The sequence below is a fragment of the Haliotis rufescens genome, unplaced genomic scaffold (assembly GCF_023055435.1).
Source record: "Haliotis rufescens isolate VD_foot unplaced genomic scaffold, xgHalRufe1.0.p SCAF_5, whole genome shotgun sequence".
NCBI lineage: Eukaryota > Metazoa > Mollusca > Gastropoda > Lepetellida > Haliotidae > Haliotis > Haliotis rufescens.
Genome location: NW_025964223.1, coordinates 37,157,117 through 37,178,501, shown reverse-complemented (window position 1 = coordinate 37,178,501; position 21,385 = coordinate 37,157,117). Strand labels below are relative to the sequence as shown.

General features: G+C 41.9%; 1 protein-coding gene across 1 annotated transcript in view; it reads left to right on the top strand.

Annotated features, from left to right (window-relative positions):
• The window catches only part of LOC124118523 (wiskott-Aldrich syndrome protein family member 2-like), a 39,022-nt gene extending 22,413 nt beyond the window's left edge, over positions 1-16,609 (top strand). The window contains exons 4-6 of the mRNA XM_046480673.2: positions 26-155; positions 8,274-9,363; positions 9,603-16,609. Of these exons, the coding sequence (XP_046336629.1) occupies positions 26-155; positions 8,274-9,363; positions 9,603-9,787 (1,405 nt within the window). The 3' untranslated portion in view covers positions 9,788-16,609. The remainder of the gene's footprint in view (positions 1-25; positions 156-8,273; positions 9,364-9,602) is intronic.
• Positions 16,610-21,385: the final 4,776 nt, after the last annotated feature.

Sequence of the window (21,385 nt, the reverse complement as noted above, 5' to 3'; positions counted from 1 at the left end):
CCCCCTATGTGTATGTTGTGTACAGGGAGGATGGTAAGGACTGCATGAAGTTTTACACAGACTCCACCTACTTCGTGGAGCTGTGGGTGCGGGAGATGGAAAAAGAGATGGAGGAGAAGAAATCAGAACTCAACAAAAAGAGGGACAAGAAGAAGGTAAGACCAGCTCAGCTTGTCAGTGTCATCTCTGTCACTGTGTCTGTGGAACGAGTTGTGACTGTCATGGTTTATATCCAGATGTGCTCTGACTTGTGCCACATATGTGAAGTTACAAGAAATGTACTTTTGGTAACAGATATCCTTTCTTCTCGAAGCCTTGTTCCAAATCAATCCAAGTGCTACTCAGGCATTGGTTAAGATACACATAGAGCTAACATTATTCTGTGGAACAAGGCCCTTAAAGCAGATGTAGTAATTTCTCTTGCAAGAATTTCTGAGGTTTCCTTCCCATGACCACCACCAACTCATTAGAAATGTCTGGGAGATAAAAGCAGTCAAAAGATACCAGTTTGTGTTAGTTTTATTTCTATTATTTACAATATTTTTTACTTATCCTGCATTACTCCTTAATGCATTCACTGCTTACCTTGCAACAAAAAAAACTGGGACAGCTAACCGGCGATGGTCCTTGGGTGAATGGCTCTGTTCGTAATCCCACTTTTACCTCCCGCCCTTCGCTGTCCCTGTGACCTCACGTGACCAAAGGTCAACTCTTCACATCACTGCCTGTTGCGACATAGCTAGGACGTTTCCAGCGGAGCTCTCGTTTTTTTTGGATTTATTTAGACCTTCCATTCGTCTACCATTCTAAAATTCTTCTGCGATGGGTGATGTATACCTTTCATATTACTTTCAACATGTTGTGAAGTTGTATTTGACGTTTTGATGCTGAAAAAAAAGACGTGTCTTTTTTTTCTTTTTCTTTTTTTCTTTTTCCGCCACATGCTATCTGTTCCCCGCCATTTTGAATTGTGTTACAATTGTTTGCTTGGTAAAGGTGGTCAATTGTTTACAATTATCGGCTAGGTATGTATAACATTTCATATGTTTTCAATACTACTAGCTTCGGCGGTTCATTGAGTTGCGTATATTCAAGCATTTATACACTTTCAACTCGTTCAAAAATTTTGCCGAGAAATTATCTACGGCAGTAAATTCCAGTCCCGTTTTCTTCTAGTATATTATTGCGTAACTTATGCTTGCGCGTTGTACTAATTGTCGTGGAAAAAAATCTATTCAAGATCCTCACCCACGTTGTTTGTCGTGTACACAAATTTGTGCACCAAATTCTAAATGTGTTTTTTGTAGAAACCTCTCTCCAACGAGTTTTGCGAGGTATAGGCAAGTTACTCACAAACGTATTTTGCAGCAATCACGTCGTGAGAAAAGGAAAATGTCTCTATCACTATCGCAAATGAGCGAGGGACAGGATTCGATCATTACGACGCAACCTTTATCTATGAGGGATAATAGGTCGGCCGTAACTGTCACCGCGGAGGTGCACATGCCACCGGAATCTTCTCTCCCGGAGAATGTTGGGCGTATTATAATTGCACCTAATTTGGAGAATTCTACATCTGTTACGTCTGCAGACAGTGCGCCAGCGTCTCAAGATGCGTTGTCGGGGATAGCGCCAAGCCAAGCTAGACTCAAGTCTACTCCATTGAGCATTGCGCCTCATATGCCTGCGCCGAGCTTCTACAATGACATCAGCCCAAGGGTTATCAGCGTATGATATTACGCAACCAGCGCACGATCAGCTTAGCGCTGTACAAACGTATCCAGCGCAGACGCCTATGCCAATTCCAAACACTAATTGGATGCAAAATTTTCTACAATCAATGTGGCAGCAGTCTATGACACAACTGTATCCTGCGCCTACGCCTACGCCTACGCCTACGCCTATGCCTATGCCTACGCCTACGCCTATGCCTTTGCCTTTGCCTACGCCTATGCCTATGCCTATGCCTATGTATCAGACACCTGCATCAACTACATCTACGGCACATATTTTACCGCCTACTCCAGTGACTAATGTGTATAACACTCCTATTATGAGTCATAATACAGTACATTCTTCGTTGAGTAGTACCTGTACACCTGCCCGTACTTGGACATCAACTCATGATTCCTTGTCACCAGGCAGTTCATCTTAGCCCTCGGTCAGAGGTAATATTGCACATCGGAATAGAAGTCGTTCACCATCAAGACTTACACATCAACAACGTTCTGATTCATCAGATGGTTCTAATGGTGAGGAGGGAGATTCCGCGAACGAATGGAATACTCACCTTAGCCTGGCTCAAGTACCTGATTGGGTAGCTGACCGCCTCATTTCAGTACCTTCCCCTGGTAGTGGGGTAGATAAAAAAGATACTATTTGGACACATCCTACGTCGATTCCGATTGACCCTATGATGTCCGATATGATTAGATCTTTGGATGAGGACTTCTCCAGGCTCACACTTACGCCGTCATTCAGACCTCCCAGGTTTAGGAAAGATGAATTTCCTATTCATGGCTTTGAGGCAGCAAACCAGGCACATAGTTTGGATGAGGATATACAGAGAATGACCTACCACTCTTAAGGTTCAGGATACCAGAGTTGCGTTTATTGAAACAGAAATCCAAAGGGTATTAAAACCTTTAGCGGCATTAGCATCGTCTACTCGGGCGGTAGAGCAGGATCTGTCAGAGGATAATCCTTACCGACTAGATCACCTCCAAACTATAGTTGATTTTCAACAGCGTCAGATTGACCATATGAGGAATCATCTTAAAGCTGCGTTGGCAGAAATAACTGTCACTCGGAGATTGGGTTATTTAGCCTTATCTACTTGGGACTCAGAGTTTAAACGCAGATTGCTTCGTCAACCTTGGTCTTCCTCATCTCTGTTCAACGAACAGATTTCAGACACACAAGCGAAGGTTTCCAGTTACGCTAGGGATGAAACAGCACACAAGGCTTTGGAGCATGTTTCTCAAATTTTTTCCCAGCGATCAGGCAAGTCAGGCAACTAAGGAAGGACAGGTGCAAGATTCTTTTCGTGGCAGAGGAAAACCCCAGGGTTCTTATCAATCCCGACGTGGTAAATACCACAGTAAGGGAGGTGATAGGAGGGGCAAACATTGAAATGTTAGACAGTCACGACTGGGATCTCCTACCCCCAGTCGTCCCAATTGTCGATACCCCTGTAGGCGGGAGACTGAATCGGTTTTGGAAGAACTGGAGCATCCTCAGGGACGATTATGTTCTCAACATTCTACGCCACGGTTACCAACTAGACATAGAGGTTTTTCCTCCGTTGACCACGGCACCCATTCCGGGGAATTATCCAAGGAAGCAACATCTCCTTTTAAAGGCCAACATAGACTTACTATTGGAGAAAAGAGCCGTAGAGATTATACACACCCCAGCGCTAACTCCGGGATTTTATTCTCACATCTTCCCGGTACCCAAGAAGGGCTCAGACAAGATGAGAATGATACACAATCTCTCTGTTTTCAACAAGCTCTATCTGAAGCGTCCACCCTATTTCCGCCTCATTACATTGAGACTACTCAGAACCAGCATAAAAGCGTTCGATTCCTTGATCAGTATCGATCTACAGGATGCATATCTGCACATACCGATTCATCCCAAAGATCGCAGATTCCTCAGGTTCCAGTTCAATGGGGTCCACTACCAGTGGGCAGTACTCCCATTTGGCATTTCAGTGGCCCCGTGGCTATTTACACGAATAATGAAGCCCATAACTGTGTTTCTACAGCTGAGGAACATTTGGTTCCAGTTGTACATAGACGACTGTCTCCTGTGTCATCAACACACACCGACGAGAGTATGTCACCGGGAATTCACCAGAAGACTACTATATCAACTGGGCTGGATAGTCAACGAGGCAAAATCTGAGTTAACTCCATCATTTGGACTCCAGTTCATAGGAGGACTATTTCAAACAGATCAGAACCTCCTGTCGGTCCCCAGGGACAGATGGCACAAGATTTTACGCCTCCTGTCACCTGCTCTTTGTCAACCACTCACACTTCACCAATGGCAAGTGTTGCTAGGGTAACTCACCTCAGCCCAGGACCTAACCAACAGAGGCCGATTACAGTTACGCCCAATACAACAATTCCTGAATCCCTACATCAGGAGTCAGGATCCACTCAGGGCCATCATGCTACCAACGCGATTGAGACCTTATCTCCGTTGGTGGACGATAGAGTCGAATGTCTTAGGAGGAATCTCTTTATCAGGGTTGTCCCCGAATCTACACCTATTCGCAGACGCCTCCCTTCAGGGGTGGGGTGCTCACCTACAAGACCAGACAGTCTCAGGGCTATGGTCAAGCGCTATGGAACAACACACTCCAACTCGCTACTTCAACAGACATTCAGGTTTTTCCATCTAGTGGAATCGGCTGCAACTACAGTTCATAGTTCAGCACATCCCCGGATGTCGAAACATTCTGGCCGATGCTCTATCACGCCCAGACAGGGTAGCACCGACCGAGTGGAAACTTCACACAGAAGCATTCCAATTATTGGTTCGAAAGTTCGGGCAACCAAACATCGACCTGTTTGCAACTTGCCAAAACCACCAACTTTTGACATATGTCTCCCAGTTACCAGATCCGAGGGCTTGGGCGGTGGATGCATTCAGCATTCCTTGGGAAGGAATAAAGGCGTATGCATTTCCGCCACCAGTTCTACTTCCCAGGGTAATACAAAAGATCCAAGAGACAAGAACACATGCTCTGACTTTGGTCGCGCCCTGGTGGCCAGCGAGAGGGTGGTTCGTCGAGTTCAGGAAGCTAGCAGGAAACGATCCACTACCCCTTCCACAGTGGTCCAACCTACTGATCCACCCTACTGATCCACCCTCACAGCAAATTGCCTCATCCAACACCAGACAAATTTCGTCTGCATGGTTGGTTCGTCTTAAAAAGGCATTAAGTGCAAAAGGCTATTCGGCTCGGGCAGCAAAAGCTATAACCTTAGCTCATCGTCCCTCTACTAGAAGCCTTTACGATGATAAGTGAGGATCGTTTGAAACTTTTTGCAAGGCAAAAGGTCAAGATCCTACTACGGCTTCACCTCAGTTTTTAGCTGAATACCTCCTACATCTGCGTACCCAGAGACACTTGAAAGGTAGCACCATTACCACGTACTTGGTTGCACTTAACTCAGTGTTGGCCGTTCCGGATAATCGTAAGATTACTAAGATCCCGGAACTACAGGCCTTATTACGCTCATTCAGGCTTGAGGATCAGAAGACCAAGTTCCGCCCACCTGCGTGGGATCTGAACGTTGTACTTCGAGGTTTGCGAGGACCCCCATTTGAGCCCCTCAATGCATCCTCCTTTTATGACCTCACCAAGAAAACAATGTTTCTCTTGGCATTAGCCACAGCGGCACGGGTGAGCGAATTACATGCAATCGACATCACCCGGGTTCGTTTTGAGCATGGGACGCACGGAGCGGTACATCTAGGGTTGTGCTGGGATTTTATTGCCAAGAATCAATTACCAGGCCAACCTGATCGTTCCTTCACCATTCCACCAATCTCGACGATTGTGGGCAGTGAGGATGAGGGTGAACTTCTATTATGTCCGGTACGGGCACTGCGAATTTTCATCCGCCGTTCCAAGACTAGGCGTGGTTCGAGGAAGCGGTTATTTATACCCGTATCTACTACAGAGCCTTTTCCTGTTCGGTGTAATTGATCAGATTTCGCCAAGGGAAGACAAGTTATTGTCATCAGGGCTATAATCATATAGTAAGTAAAGATTTGGCTGAGCAGCTCGTTGTCTTTATTACTAAAATGTATAGGGAACTATTCTTTAATTCCCATGTGCAATTGTTTGCCACATTGTAATACCCTACCGTATTAGCGTTTTCTCTCAACTTTTCCGCTTAACGCTTTACTGACCAATCTATGTCATGTTGTCAGGGTGTGAATTATTGAGGTTTTTGTATTGTGAGGATTTCCCACCTCCATACCGTCCGATACAGATGCATTAACTCTTTCATCACTGGCTGCCCCAGAGTTATGTCCCTTGAGACCCTGCAGTCCCTGACACTGACAAGGCCTGTACACTGGCCTCCCTGGCAGTATTATTGGAAAATCACACTATCATTTTTGATGCACTTTTTCTACCAGAAACTTGCTTTTAACATACATTTATCATATACCATTGTAAAGAGGATTAAGTATACTTTAATATTCTTTGTTGTTATTGTCTCTAACCTTTGTTATTTTCTAATTACTGGTGTTTACAAGTGAAATAAAACTTGAAAACACTGAATAAATGAAAAGAGACAATGAATTTTGGCTCAAATTGTATTACAAATCACAAAAATAAAACACAGATACAAGGTAAACATAACACAGTGGTCTTGTCATCTTGGACGGCACAGGTAATCCCAGGTGTTACAGGTAAATTCTCTTCATGCACATCTGTAAACAAATAAACAAGTTTACAACTCTTGGTACTGACTTTGTTTTCTATACTGATGTCACATATTACTTATGATACACTTACAGCCTCTTAGGTAAACTCGTTAACACAGGTAAACTTGTTAACGCAGGTAAACTCGTTAACACAGGTAAAAACACAAATATTGATTTATTTTGTTCTTTTTCAGGATTTGAAACAAAAATTAAGTATTTAAGTTTTTAAAAAGTTATTTATCACATTATCTGAACATTGAACCACAGCTACTATAAGAATGACATCACAGGGAAGATAACACAGATTGATCTGAAGAGGGAAAGATTGTAAAAGGACGGAAAGATCGTAAATTCAAGTTCTGCAAGTTGTGCAAATATGCAAGTTGTGATAACATATTTACAATACACTGCTATTTACAATTGCATAATAAATTAAATCAGTACTTTATTAAATCAATTAATAAATAAATAATCATTACAGTTACTAAAATTTAAATTAAGATGTAAAAAACAAGAAAACAAACATGAATATGTAAATAAATTTTATTCAAATTGAGCGAAATATAAGGACATACGACAAACCGGCAAACTACAATTCGGATTGCGATCAGAAAAATAAATTTAAAAAAAAAAGAAACAGATACGTCATGCCACTCACCTTTGTTGTTGTTGTGATCGCTCGTTCACGTGTCAGTGGCTGGATTCTCATTCGTCGCACTGATAATCTGTTCAAACACAGAATCATTGTAAAACAGTTGGAAAAAATCAATAGCACGACTCTTCACTCACCGTGTCAATATATATTCTTGAGTCCGGTCGCCTCTTCAAAATCCCTCATGTCTCCACTATTGTGGTCCCCCTGCCACTCCCATTCTTGAAAGTTGGCGGGGGGGACACCTCGTCGAAACCGTCAAAATCTTCACGAAAATATCCGCGAAATTCCCTCTCCCCTTCGCGTAAATTATTCAATTCAAACACATTATTATTCCCGATAGAGTCGTTGTTAATCATCTGATCGCTATCCGAATCGTAGTTGGCCGCCATTACGCTTGATTTACGATTCAAGCGAGAAAAATACCTGTCGCGAAAACAGGTGAAATATGTCGTGACATACCCGCGATTTTCGCGCCAAAAAGACGGGGAAATTCCATAGAATGACGTGTCATTACGTGTAAATCTCGTTTCCATATTTAGAACGAGATTACACACGAGAAAGGAAGTAGAAAGAGAGATTTTGTAAACACGCTTGCGCCGCCCGATTTATCGGGCAGCCGGGTTCTGGGCCACGGCTTATGCTGCCCGATTTTTCGGGCAGCCGGGTCCTGGGACACGGTTTATCCTGCCCGATAAATCGGGCAGTCGGGGCGAAAGGGTTAAGGAGTAATGCAGGATAAGTAAAAAATTTAGTAAAATCTAAATATTTTTTACATTTGTATACTTATCCTGCATTACTACGTTTAAGGCCCACCCGTTGCAGACTTGCCTCCCCACTTTGGCTTCAGAAAGCTCAAAAGTATGTTTTTTAAGCTCGGGCGACAGGCAGTGATGTGAAGAGTTGACCTTTGGTCACGTGAGGTCACAGGGACAGCGACGGCGGGAGGTAAAAGTGGGATTACGAACAGAGCCATTCACCCAAGGACCATCGCCGGTTAGCTGTCCCAGTTTTTTTTGTTGCAAGGTAAGCAGTGAATGCATTAAGGAGTAATGCAGGATAAGTATACAAATGTAAAAAATATTTAGATTTTACTAAGTATTGGACAATCCGACATAATCTCATGATTTGATTGATCTAAATTTAATCATGATCATGTTTTCCTCAGAGACCCAAACAGGCTGATAAGAGGAAGCCTCGACAAATAGCTGATCCAAAGGCCAAATGGAATACCATGAAGTATGGTGAAGAGTTTAAGGAGGAACATGTAGCAGAAGCTGTCAAACGGGTATCGGAGCACCCAGAGGGACGACGCTTGGTGCATCAGAACAGCACTGGGTCCAGCCACTCGCCGCACAACCGCCCTGGCACACTACCGGTGGACCATGCCAGCCCCGGACACCATGGCCAGCCACATCATGGCCACCCTCAAAACCAAGATCCCAGGATACACAATCATGCTTCCAATGTTGCTAATGGACCATACCAGGCTGATCAGCAGCGCAATGAAGATCTGGCACAAACCCATGTACGTGGCTCCGGGATGCCACAGAACCAACAGTTCCAGTACCAGCAGTATCAGATGTCACCTGGTCGGTCCTCCGCTGCTATGCTTGGAAGTCCACACTCTCGCCCATCACAGCCTCCCCCAGCCCCACCCCCGCCAATGGACCAGCAAAGCCCATCGGACAGAAACAATCTGCCTCCACCCCCACCACCTCCCCTTGATCCAGCAGCCAGCCAAACTGCTACTCCGCCAATGCAGCGTCAGCCAATTATGTACAATCACCTGGATGGCTCTCCAGGGAGAGGCCGTGGCTCACAGCGTAACTCTCCAGCAAGGCAACCTTCACTGTCATCATCTGCCACATCGAGTCCACACAGAGCAACACCAGAAGGGGTAGAACCACCACCTCCACCGCTCTCCCCTCCCATTAGTCAAACACCAGATACCCCCCCTAGCCATGATTCAATGCCGCCTCCACCTTCTCCCCCACCCCCACTGAACTTCTCTCAGACCCCATCACCGCCACCCCCTCCTCCCCCACCCCCATTAATGACCAATTCTCAGGGCCCACCCCCACCTCCTCCTCTGCCCCCAGCAGTGATGAATGGATCACTGAGGAGAGATCAGCTTGATGTGGCCTCTGTATCTTCTACTGGAAGCACAGTGACTAATGTATCAAACTCGGAGCCTCAGAAGCCCACAGTGGGACAAGAACGCAGTGATTTGCTGGCAGAAATAAGACTAGGAGATTGTAAGTTGACATTTTATTATTGCCTATTTATATACTGTACATGTCGGTATGCAGAAATCCTGATTCTTTCAGTCAGTATTTAAACTACAATACAAATTTAGATAAATAGTATCGATAATTTTTGTATGAAATGACGCATGGTACTTACTAGAAATATACTTGAATAGCATGGCTAAGTAAATTTAGATATAGCAGATTTGTATGGTTTTGATGTGAAAGTGGTTGTGTTTGTACAAAAGGGTACAAGAAGTTGCGGCGTGTGGAGGAGCGCAGGGAGAAGCAGAAGAAGGTGGTACCAGCCGGCAGATTCGATGTTCAGGCTCTCATGGACAGGGCTGTGGAAATGCGGCGCAAAGTGATAGAAGACAGTGATAGCGGTGATGGTGATAGCGGTTCCGATGATGATGACTGGGACACAGATTGAGGACAAGCATAGTCCTAGACAACATGAACTTGGCTGGCTATTGTAAGCTTGTTCTTATATAGCCTTTTTCTACACAGGGGAAAATGTGTCCAGATTTAAAGGCTAATGCACAGATATGTTCATGTGGAAGACATGTAAAGCATGATTTATTAATTTACCTAGGATAGCATGTTGATGATGTATTCACAATTTATCTCATCTTTAGTTGCTTGCGGATAAGAGGAAGTAGGAAAGGGGTTTTAAAATAATAATTAGAGATTTGTATTTCAAATGAATTAGATTAATGCAACGTGTACTTATTGGCCTGTTGCCATGAAATGCCTGGTAACCATGGTAACAGAGAGCTCTATTCCTCCTGTAATGAAGAAAGAGAGCTAATGAGGATGTTCAGCAAATCCCTCACCCATGTAGGACAGTTGGCATGCCAGTTCAGTTGCAGCGAGATGCAAGAAATCTTCAGAATCTTCCACTTTTTTTCACTGTCAGGGAACGAAAGTAATCACTGCAAGTTACTCAGAATAATCATGTCACATGCCGGATATATGATCAGACACTTATTTGATGCAAGGGAAAGATCTGCTTAAATGTAGATGTTACATTTTCTGCTTGTATGCAGTTACTTTTCTAATGTATCTAAACTACAGCTGTGAGCCTACAGCGCTGACTCTATACACCGTGTAAACAGGCCTGTCAGCCCTGTGCAGGAGTGTTTGGTAAATCTATTGTACAGTGTATTGTTCATGTATCATATGTTCCATGTCTACAGGTGTGGCGTACTTAGTGTTGCATGTATCATAGTGCTCACAGCCGACGGAGGCTGACCCACGGGTGGGATGACATGTACATACATACATCAGTAGTGACAGCATAGTTCAGACATGTCCTGCTACTAGGGGACAACCACAGCATGCACTCCTCATAATATTCTGTACAAACCAGTATGTAAGATAACTGTTAATATTACCTGTCTGTCATCGTTGTGTCACAATGTCTTTCTGCTCTGTTTTGTGTTATATTTATGAGCTCTGTAAGTGCTATGACTTATCATTGGACAGACTCTAATCTGTTTTCAACAGGTCAGGTTTCCACTTGTTTTTTAAGCGACTGATAGAACAAAACACCTTTGCAGTGCCAGTAATCAGTGGTGAAAATATATGAAATGAATTTCTCCTTTGACACTGAAATACTTGATGACAGAGTTAAATGTATTTGGTCAATTTAAAAGAAGAGTCACTTTGTCAATGCCTAATCCCTCCTCAGAGAATATAGCTGCTGCCTCAGTCACAGTGGTGTTGTCAAAGTGCAAGCACTGACAGAACAGGTTTGTGTGAGCCAGTATGTCTCTGCTAAATTTTGTCTTTCTCAGTGTCCAAGTGTTACTTGGTAATTCACAACTATGATATGTGAAAACTGACCTTGTTGATATTTCTTGTGATACTTTCTTTGTTCACTTTCTTGCTGTACATTTGTCATGGTAGTCAAGATGATATTTTACTGAGATTGCTGGTGACAGCTGCTTGCTGGGAGAGTTGTGTGTGAATGTTCTGTTGTCAACTTACTAAGATTCTTTATCAGTATTGATAGCCTGCTGTTTGCATCTGTGCTGGGAGATGAAAAATCTGATATTAGTGAAAGGAAATGTATGCTGAAAATACCAGTGAACATAATGAACATGGCAAGGAGCAAACTACCACCGCCTCCATTACGAAATCAAAATACATGGACAGAAGCAGGCATTCATGTGATGTTGTTATTGATGAAGAGTTACCCCCCTTTATGATCAAACCCAGCTTTGTACCTTTAAAATGTGGTTGACTATGGATAACTTTTGACAGACAGGTATGAAATGATATATCATAATGGTATAATAATTCTACGACGGTGTTAGGTTCCTAAAGGGGGGGGTAGCAAATGTATTAGTTTCTTTATTAGTAATGTTTGATTATTTTTTTCATTTAAAACCATCCTCTAGAGGGATCAATGTAACCATTTCTAGGACAGCAGTTTATGAATCTGTCTTGGCATTATGTACATTTGTATCATTCTCCCCCACTGTTAACGGTGTGCAATAATCAATGAATTCTTTCCCTGTATCATAAGTCATCAACCATTCATAGATTTCAGACAGATTTAGATTTTGTTTTGTTTCTTTTGTAAACTGTGAGATAGAAGCCTATGTATTTACTGTGTTTACATTGTCTAGCTGTACTAAGGTTATCGGTAAGTGCTAGTCATATTATGGAAGATAAGAGATGCTTCACAATATATGCTCATATTAACTCAGTCCTGTTTTGCCAGCATTTAGTTGGGACCATGTACTGATTCTGCTCCTTGAAGACACACTGTAGTCTATTGCTGCATTAGGATATCAGAATAGAGACCAGCATTTCTTCATCTTCGTTCAGCATTTCATAAATAAAGGGAACAACAGTAGAAGTCATTTATGTCAGCAGTTGCGCTACAGAGACACTGTTTGTTGCAGGGCATACAGGTACAGATGAATCTTACTTGGGATACTATTTAATATCGGCTTTGTTTTTCTTAAGGTATCTCCAATAAAATTTGCTATGCACTAAATGAAATAAATTCTTGTATTGTCATACTCGCTGTGAATAGTTTATTTTAATGTTGAGATGGGAAAAGTGCTTGAAGTTTGTTCAGTGTCAAGTACAAGCTATGCCATTCTGAAACCAATATATCAGAGCAGAAAAGACCAATGCTTTTTGGAGTTAGTTTTGCAAGCAGCAGAATCGGAGAATAATTCTGTCCCACCATAAGAAAATGTGCTTCTAAATGAAAACTCTTGTCATGAAAAGTGTCATGAATTTGACTCCCATTTTCAGTAAGAACCCTGAAGATATTTGACCTGAGTTGCCAGTTGGTATTGGCAGAATTATGTTTTCTTCTGCAATTACTTTTTCCAGTTTAACCATGTGTACTGGTACTGAAAGAGCTGTTCTCGATATTGACCTGACAGGTGCTGGAAGTAATACAATGTGAACAAACAAACACCTGCAGTTTGCCCAGCACCTGATAATGTTGCTGTAGTTGACGTGCTGCATGGGGAAACATAACAACACTCACATTTATGCATCTATCAACCCTTTCCCCCCGAACAGTGAGGTTGCATTTGCTTTCTTGGGTGAACATTTCAATGGTGATATATTTCCATAACAGTTTTTGCATGTCCAAACCAGAAAATGTTGCATTACAATTTGGTAGCTGCTCAGATCTGTTCCATGTGCACCTTAGCATTTTAGCATGTTTTTTATGTGAATTCTGTATCAAGACCTTTGCTAACATTTTGCCAATACTATTGCCAATAGGGTCGTTTTATATGATGCTGATAACAATTATGATATTTTTCATGCATGTGATTTTAGAGCAGTTTTAAGGTATCCCAACAGTATCCCAAGTAACAGTGTGATATAGAATACAGAAGATCATTATTTAATGATGTTGCCGTCAAGTTAGGATGTATTCCAAACATCTTAAGATCAACCAACATTTATTTTCTCTCTTATGTCCAAACAGAATGTGTTTCTCAAAATCTTTTACTTCTGCTGCATTTTTGGAAAAAAACACTTGTTATGATATAAATCATATTATTAAAGTTTACGCCTTTTTGTTTTCCTGTTATTTTATCCTTGGATTTTGTTCTCTTGTCCAATGTTTGTCTTCTAGTGGATAATGACAGCAGATTTACCCAGTGTATAATGTAGTTCCTGTGCCAACTTAGTTAAACTACCAGTTTTGTTTAGGCTGTGCATGAAGCACACACATATATCAGGGACATTATTGGTAACAGAATAAATCTCTTGTTGGCTTGCATAAGGACTGTTTCAAAGAAGTCCTCACGGGATTTACAGCCTGTGGATCTAACTATTGTTCGGGCCAAATGTTGTTGATAACATGTAGCTAGCTACAACAGCTACTGAATAAACCAGGGATATTTTTCTGATTGCATGAGATGACGCTTAGCTTCATTGTTATCAGAGGTGGGTCTTTGTAATGGGCACCTACAGTGTTTGCTGGGCCCAACATGAGGGACACTGACTTCTGAATCTATGCATTTTGAGAGAACAATGAAGATGGAGTGAATGACATTGATAAGTTGGTGGGCCAGAGGTGGCAAGACGACTGAGCTATTCCAAGGAGAGCTGATACATCTATTCCAGCAGTGTTGATGTTGAATGTTTTACATGGGTTGTACAACCATATTTGATATTGTGTGTGGCAGTTAGGTAATGTGCTTCTGTTGATTTGTTACGTTTTCAGTAGGAGTAGTCCAACGTTATACATACCCAAAGCCCTGGCTTACCATGCTTTCTGAACATGTCCAAACCTTGTTAAAAGAAGTAGTACAAAATAGGATTTGCCTAGCCCAGGAAAACTTGCTCAACATTAGAAAACATGCTTAGGACTAGGAGAAAGGAGGACGTAGGATTAGGGTCCTATTTGCCTGACTGAAAATGTATCATTTTGAAAGTTGCATAAAAAAATGAAATATTGGTATGAAATTTATCAGACATGTTCAAATGGCTGATATCTAGCATTGGTTTCCTCTTTTTCACACTTGCAAGTTTTTTGCTTCTGACATGATCAAAGACAAGTGTGGCTAAGATGAGTCAAAAAGGCTGGGTTTTTTTAAAAGCTTCAAATGAAAATCTATGAGCAAATCTGTGACCCAAATTGAATTGGAAGTCAAAGACTTGCTCATGTTCAAATATTTTATAAAATCGTTTACTGGAGACAAACCTCTAACATCAGCCTCTTGACACATTTATACTTACTTGTGCATTTGGTGTGGTGGTAAAACAGGCAGTTGTCAAAATGAACAAAGTCTAGTTCCCATTCATATCAACACATCTGATAACTATCAACCCTGAAATTATGCAGACCCTGTGGCCTAAAAGAGCCCTTATACCTTGTCCTTTTTTGAAAGTTTAATCTGAATCAAACATGTTGTTCAACACACTGTGTTTGCTGACTTCATGAAAGGTGATATTATTGCACCGACAGAAACACTATTTTCTAGAGAATTGGTAATTAAATCATTTGGATAGATATCCTTCGCTGAATCTGTCTGTTATAGGGAACGTCTCTGCACTTCGAGGCTCAGAGGGGCTTTGTGCAGGGAAAGATGCCCATCTACTAAAGTGTAACAGTATCTATAATAGAGCTCTACAAGAAAATATTTCCAGAGAGTTATGTACTGCTAATTAAGGGAATGTAAGAACACTGCTATAACTTCATCCTACAGTATTTGACCATGTGTGATCTCTACCTAGTCTGTCTTTTAGTCATGACAAAAGCAGTACAGGTAGATTAGGAACCAACTACATCATCAAGATAATTGGCTTACCAGTTACCAGTAACAAAACATTATTTTTCCTCGAAAAACTGAAACTTTTCTTTTTTCTTTAGTCGATTTACCATGTTTCAGAGAGCTGCTTTGGTCCTCAACTGAAGTATGTCTGTTGAATCTGAATCCATTTAGAACTGCTTAAAGAAAATATCATGTGTAGACCTGTGTACCAGTACCATTCTAGTTGCATGCATTGATATAATAAGTTACACAATATATACAGAAATGATGTACAATTTATTCCTTAATATATATGTAGATGTGTCTAAGCTTTAAAAATCCATTCTTACTACATTTTGGTGAAAACAGACAAATGATAAAATGATGACGCATTCCAGTATTACTGCACCAAGAAGGACATTAATAATACTGTATTTTCCCTATTGGACGCCCGGGCGTCAATTAATTTCACGCAAGCTGATCTCCGGCATATGTTAGAGGCCTGCGTGTATTTGAGACCCAGTGTCTATTCTGTTCAATGCTGGCATAGTGGCAACTCACTACGTTACCAAAACCAAGATTGTAATGTTATACCAAGGGTACATTTGCAGGATACAGTCATTGTTTATCCCCAAGATGTCACAGTATTATTTGTTGGACAGAGCGTATGACCAGGTGTCAATTGGAGACAAACGTGTATTAGAGGTCCGGACTCTGATAGTGGAAATATGGTATCCCTTTTGTTTGTAAGAATAAAATACTTACAGATAAGTTAGGAAATGCTGATAGATAACGTGAATGTTAAGTCCATGTTTGTATAGCATTGGAAAACTTTCTATTTCATGCAGCATTCCAAAAATCAATTTGCCATCTTGACAATTATGCATGTGAAAAGATAGGTTATATTTTTAAGGTAGATCAATATTTCATTTAAGAATATTTTTACTGACTTTCTCAAATAGCAGAGTCCTGATGATCCTTTGTGTGGACAAAATTTATTGTTAGCCGATGTGCTCGGAACCATGGGAACATCTAGACTAGTCTTCCAAAATTGGACTTACACACTGTATGCCTATCTTTTGTGCATGTCATATTATTTAAAATTTGTTTCAAAATTGTACATTGTATATCCTGAGATCCCTTAGTGGACAATACTGTATTCTAGACATGTTATTATTATGGACCATTAATTATGCTGACTTCAAACCAGTTACAGAGAATTAAAACTGTGAATGTAATCTTGTGGCTGTAGCATGAAATCTGCTCAAATTGTAAATTGACCTTTACCTCCTATTCCTGCTTCTGCTAGCTGTGTACATAGCCTGCTGTAAACCTAGCTGACCCCGCTTGACCCCTGACCTGACCTGACCTGACCTGACCTACATAACACCAGCACTATTGAAACTATGTCCATTTTTGCATGATTTGTCTTCAAAATGTCAGTTTATCTCTTACTTCAGACAGCTGTAGCATTTATCAGCAATAAAATGGACTGCTTTTTTTTATTCTGAAAATCTGTTGTTTCTTTTTTTATGTACAGAACTTGTAATTCATCCTTGTGCAACAGTTTACAATGATGAAATAGTTGAAAATATTGTTGGACATATACTTTTAGTCAAGTTATGAAATGTGGCAATGTATAACTCATGAGAGTCTATTGAGCATGAATTTTGTTCAAACGCTACTGTTGCCTGATATTGAAACAATGTTTTCAGTGGTTGGCCGCAAAGATGTGGCATGTATTGCACGAGGAATATTCCACGTTGTACGATAAAATCTGAGTTCTCATTGGTCAGAGCAGTCATTTGTTTCCGTCTCACTAGAACTAGGCAGTAATTTCATTTATTGTTTGAATGTCGCAACCAAACCACAAACATCTATCTAAACAACAATTTATGTCGTGTCATCTTCGAAAATGCTGGACTAATGAAGCTGATGTTGTCAAGGAACCTGACTGGACAGCAGCCATATTAAAAAAACAAAAACATGGTGTAGCTGGTGCTTTCAGAAAGAAGAGCAGAAGGATGGTGGTTCAATCCTGTGGCTGCGTCACACCAAAACATGTTATAAGATGGTACATGTTGTTCCCTACCTGGCACTTGGCATTACAGGGATAAAACACGGACTGGTCAGCTGTGGCATGGTAACTCATTGGGCTTGGCAGCCACATACACACACACACACACACACACACACACACACACGTGCATACACGTCACATCGCTCCACGAAATAAATAATCTTAAGTGCAACGTTAAACCCCATTTTATCTCTCAACTCTCAGGAAGAGAAGTAGGTGTGAACTTGAGGCCAACAGAACGTGACCACTCTGACATCATGCTTACAATGACATCACTAGTATTCACAAGATTCACAAGAGTCAGAAAATCTAATTCCACTACTGGTAAGCCAGGATAAGTTGAATGGTGACCTGACAATTAACCCCGTATGATTAAGTATGTGTTCAACCCAATGGAACGTACCATTGTGAAAAAAGGGGTGGCTGGCAACAAGTATAACAATGGCCATGTGCATGTCCTGTCTCAGCTAACAGCGAGTTCTAAGTTCAATAGCAACAAATAGTATGTGCTAATGTGAAGTACCCAATGACAGTGAATACATACAAATTGTGTACAAATTGGTGAACAGCACACTGGTCCGAATTGTCAAGTTGGGATTTGATCACTAGATGATTTCCCAACTTACTTGAGCTGTTGAAACTATACTCAACAACAAAAGTACCTGTGACACCAATATTTTAGTGTATTTTTCAAACAAGTAAAGTTTGGTTTTCAATAATATAGTACATGTATGGAATCAAGTCACAAAAACGCAACTAATACAGAAAAGCAAGCATTCCATGCAAAAGTTGACTATTAAGCAAGCCCCATGCATTTCAAAACCCAAGAATGGGTATAAAAACGTGCATTAAAGGGATTCCATATGCATGGAAAAACAACAAAATTACGCAATTATTCAACATTGCGAAATGCCACGCCTGTCCGAAAATGAGCGTCTGCAGGCCATTGGTATCCTTGAAGCAGGATCGAGTCAACGTGATGTTGCAAGACAATTTAACGTCCACAGAAACACCATTTGGTGTTTATGGCAACGTTGGCAACACGAATGCAGTCAGAGACCATCCTTGGAGTGGCAGGCCACGCGTAACCAATAATTGACAAGACAACGTGATTTGAACAACAACACACCTAGGAAATCGATTCCAGCCTGCCAGTGACTGGAAGAAGCATCCCTGGCCTTCGACGAATATCTTCACAAACCTTACGTCATCGCCTCAGATGTGCAGGGATTGTCGCCAGATGGCCCATCGCGACAGGAAAGCACCATCAAGCACGTCTACAGTGGTGCAGACAGCGTCTACGGTGGACGGCCATGCAGTGGGGACAAGTTCTATTCACTGACAAGTCTCGTTTTCACCTCCGCCACAGCGATGGACGGATTCGAGTTTATCGACGTCGAGGTGAAAGTTCAACAAATCATTGTGTCATGGAAGAAGATCGGTTCGGGGGCGGCAGTGTTATGGTATGGGGTCGGAATACAGCAAGACGGAGGACCCGTTTGAGAGTGGTAGAGGGAAATCTCAATGGACAGCACTACCGCGACAAGATCATCGGCCCTGTTCTACCGTTTTTGGGTCGTCATGGCCCAGGCATTACCTTTCAACATGACACTGCCCGGCCTCATATTGCTCGAATTGTTCAGGATTATCTTTAACAAAACAACGTGAATGTCATCCCCTGGCTGGCTCGCTCCCCTGATCTCTCACCAATCAGGCACACGTGGGATGAGATGGATCGGCGCCTTCGATGTCAACCACGTGTTCCACAGACACTCCAGGAACTTCGAAACATGCTCCAGCAGATATGGACAGATATCCCACAGGACTTTGTGCAACGCCTGGTCCATTCCATGAGACGAAGATCTGTTGCTTGCATCGCAACCAGAGGTGGACACACACACTATTGATTTTGTAATTTACATTTTGGCATGTTCATGTTTTTTATGAAATCACACATTTTCTGAAGTCAGTATGGCAAATTAAACCCTTTGAACACTTACAGAAGTCTTTTATCTGTTGCAAACCGAAATTATTTCAGATTTGGTAAAAAACATAACTTTGCATTACCGTAAATCTTATTCAATGTCACAGGAACTTTTGTTGTTCAGTATATATTAACTGGGTTGCATCTGGAATTCATCATGTCATAACACTTATCAGCTAGAGCAAGGGTTTTCCTCTAGATTCCCAAGCCCCTGACCGATCATAAACATCACCAAATTATGGATCACGCTTCATTGAAAAGAAGTTTCAGGTGAACAGGAAAATATCCATTCTCATCCCTACACAGAGATGACTCTACAACAAGCAAGCTTCATTCACAGCTCATTAGACCACATGCTAAGTATGCAAGAAGATCTTCAAGCAGCACGGGTTTTGATATTAGCACAGTTCCTACTCATGCAAAGAAACCATCTGCTGGAACAAGTGCATCATTTGTTTCTGGAACCCTTAAGAAGATCAATGTTGTCACAGCCTATTACAGCTCCACTGATTTTAACAGTAGACTCAAATCAGTGAAAGAATCAATAGCATCAACGACCACTCAGAAGTTTCAAGAATCTATCATTTCTTTGGCATCTAAGCTCCAGAAGCATCCTGAAGACTTCCAGAATCCATGACAGACTCCTATGAGGCAACATGTGACTTCTTTTCAAGCTCCTACAAGGAAGGACAGATCTTTTCGTCCCCAGACAAAAGCCTTTATAGAAGAACAGCTGTTTTCACAAGGTTAAGGTGGAGGCAGAGGAGGTTTCAGAGGTGGACCCCATCGAAAGTGACTTAGCTAAAGTTCTACAGACTTCTACAAATCCTGTCGACTTTACCTGCCCTATGGACATTGATTCAAGCCTATAGATTATCAACTCAACACTCACAACAAATCCTGTCTACCTGGCCTGCCATATAGACATCCATTCAAGACTACCAAAGTTCAGCACTATAACTCAGGGCCCAGTCGGGGGATGTCTTATGCTGTACGCAGACAACTGGGAAGCTATCACAGACAACCTCTGGCTGCTTGAAGTGGTAAGAAGAGGATACAAACTCCACTTTCAACAACAGCCATGCCTGGTCATTCATCCTACTGGATGCCGATTCCATCTGACAGGGGAAAAGTTACTTCAGCAAATGTGGCCATAAGCAAGTTACTAGTCAAGAGAGCCATCAGTACATCGGAAGAATCAGATACTACCCCCAGATTCTGCTCACCAGCCTTCCTGGTTTTTGAAGAATAATTCTTCGGAAATGTGCATGATCATCAATTGAAAAGTGCTAAACAATGAATATCTTGTGCAACCTCCCACTTTCCAGATGGAATTCAGCAAGAAATTTAAAGAATGCCTTAAGACATGCAGATGGGATAATTTTCACGTCCCCATCCAAATCATCGCCACTATCTACAATTCACACTCAACGGTCAGATATAACACTTCCATGTTCTACCGTTTGGCATCTCCATCACTCCATGGCTATTCAACAGGATCACCAACCCCCTCATCGAGTTTGCTCATCTAAAGCTAATAAGTCTACATGGATACATAGACAACTTTCTGTCGGCCAATCAGGACAAGTCGCTTACATCCCAAACTATTCAAGTGGATAATTTCAATATGAGATACTCCCCATCTAGATCTATTCATCACCTGCCTCAACAACAAAGTGTCATTGTACATCAGTCCAGTGCCAGACCTGCTAGCCCACCAGGTTGACGCGCTATCCATGGAACTGGTAGGGAATGTTTGCATACGCATTCCCCCCTTGGTCTCTCCTAGACAGTGTACTGAGGTAAATAGAAGAACGGAATGCAGGATCATACACATAGCCTTTGCAATGGTTTCTGAGGTTACTACCCCTCCTAATGGAAGAACCTAATGAAAAATCCAACATATTTTACGGCCGCCTCGACAACCTTCACCTTCATGCCTGGAAATAATTTCTAAGCTGCAAGTCGCCGGCTACTCTAAATCTGCTGTACAAAGAGTGGCAAGCTCATGGAGACCAGCATCAACTGCCCTATACAACAACAGATGGGACAAGTTTGTCAAGTGGAGAAGGGGAAGAGACTTGTACACCTCAGTCAGGGAAATCCCTCCTCCCGAGGTTTTACATTCTCTACCAAAACCTCGGAGTCGTGTTTTCTCCATTACATAACCAAGGGTACTGTGGCGGGATGGCTTAAAATGACAATCACAGACAGCTATAGACAGGC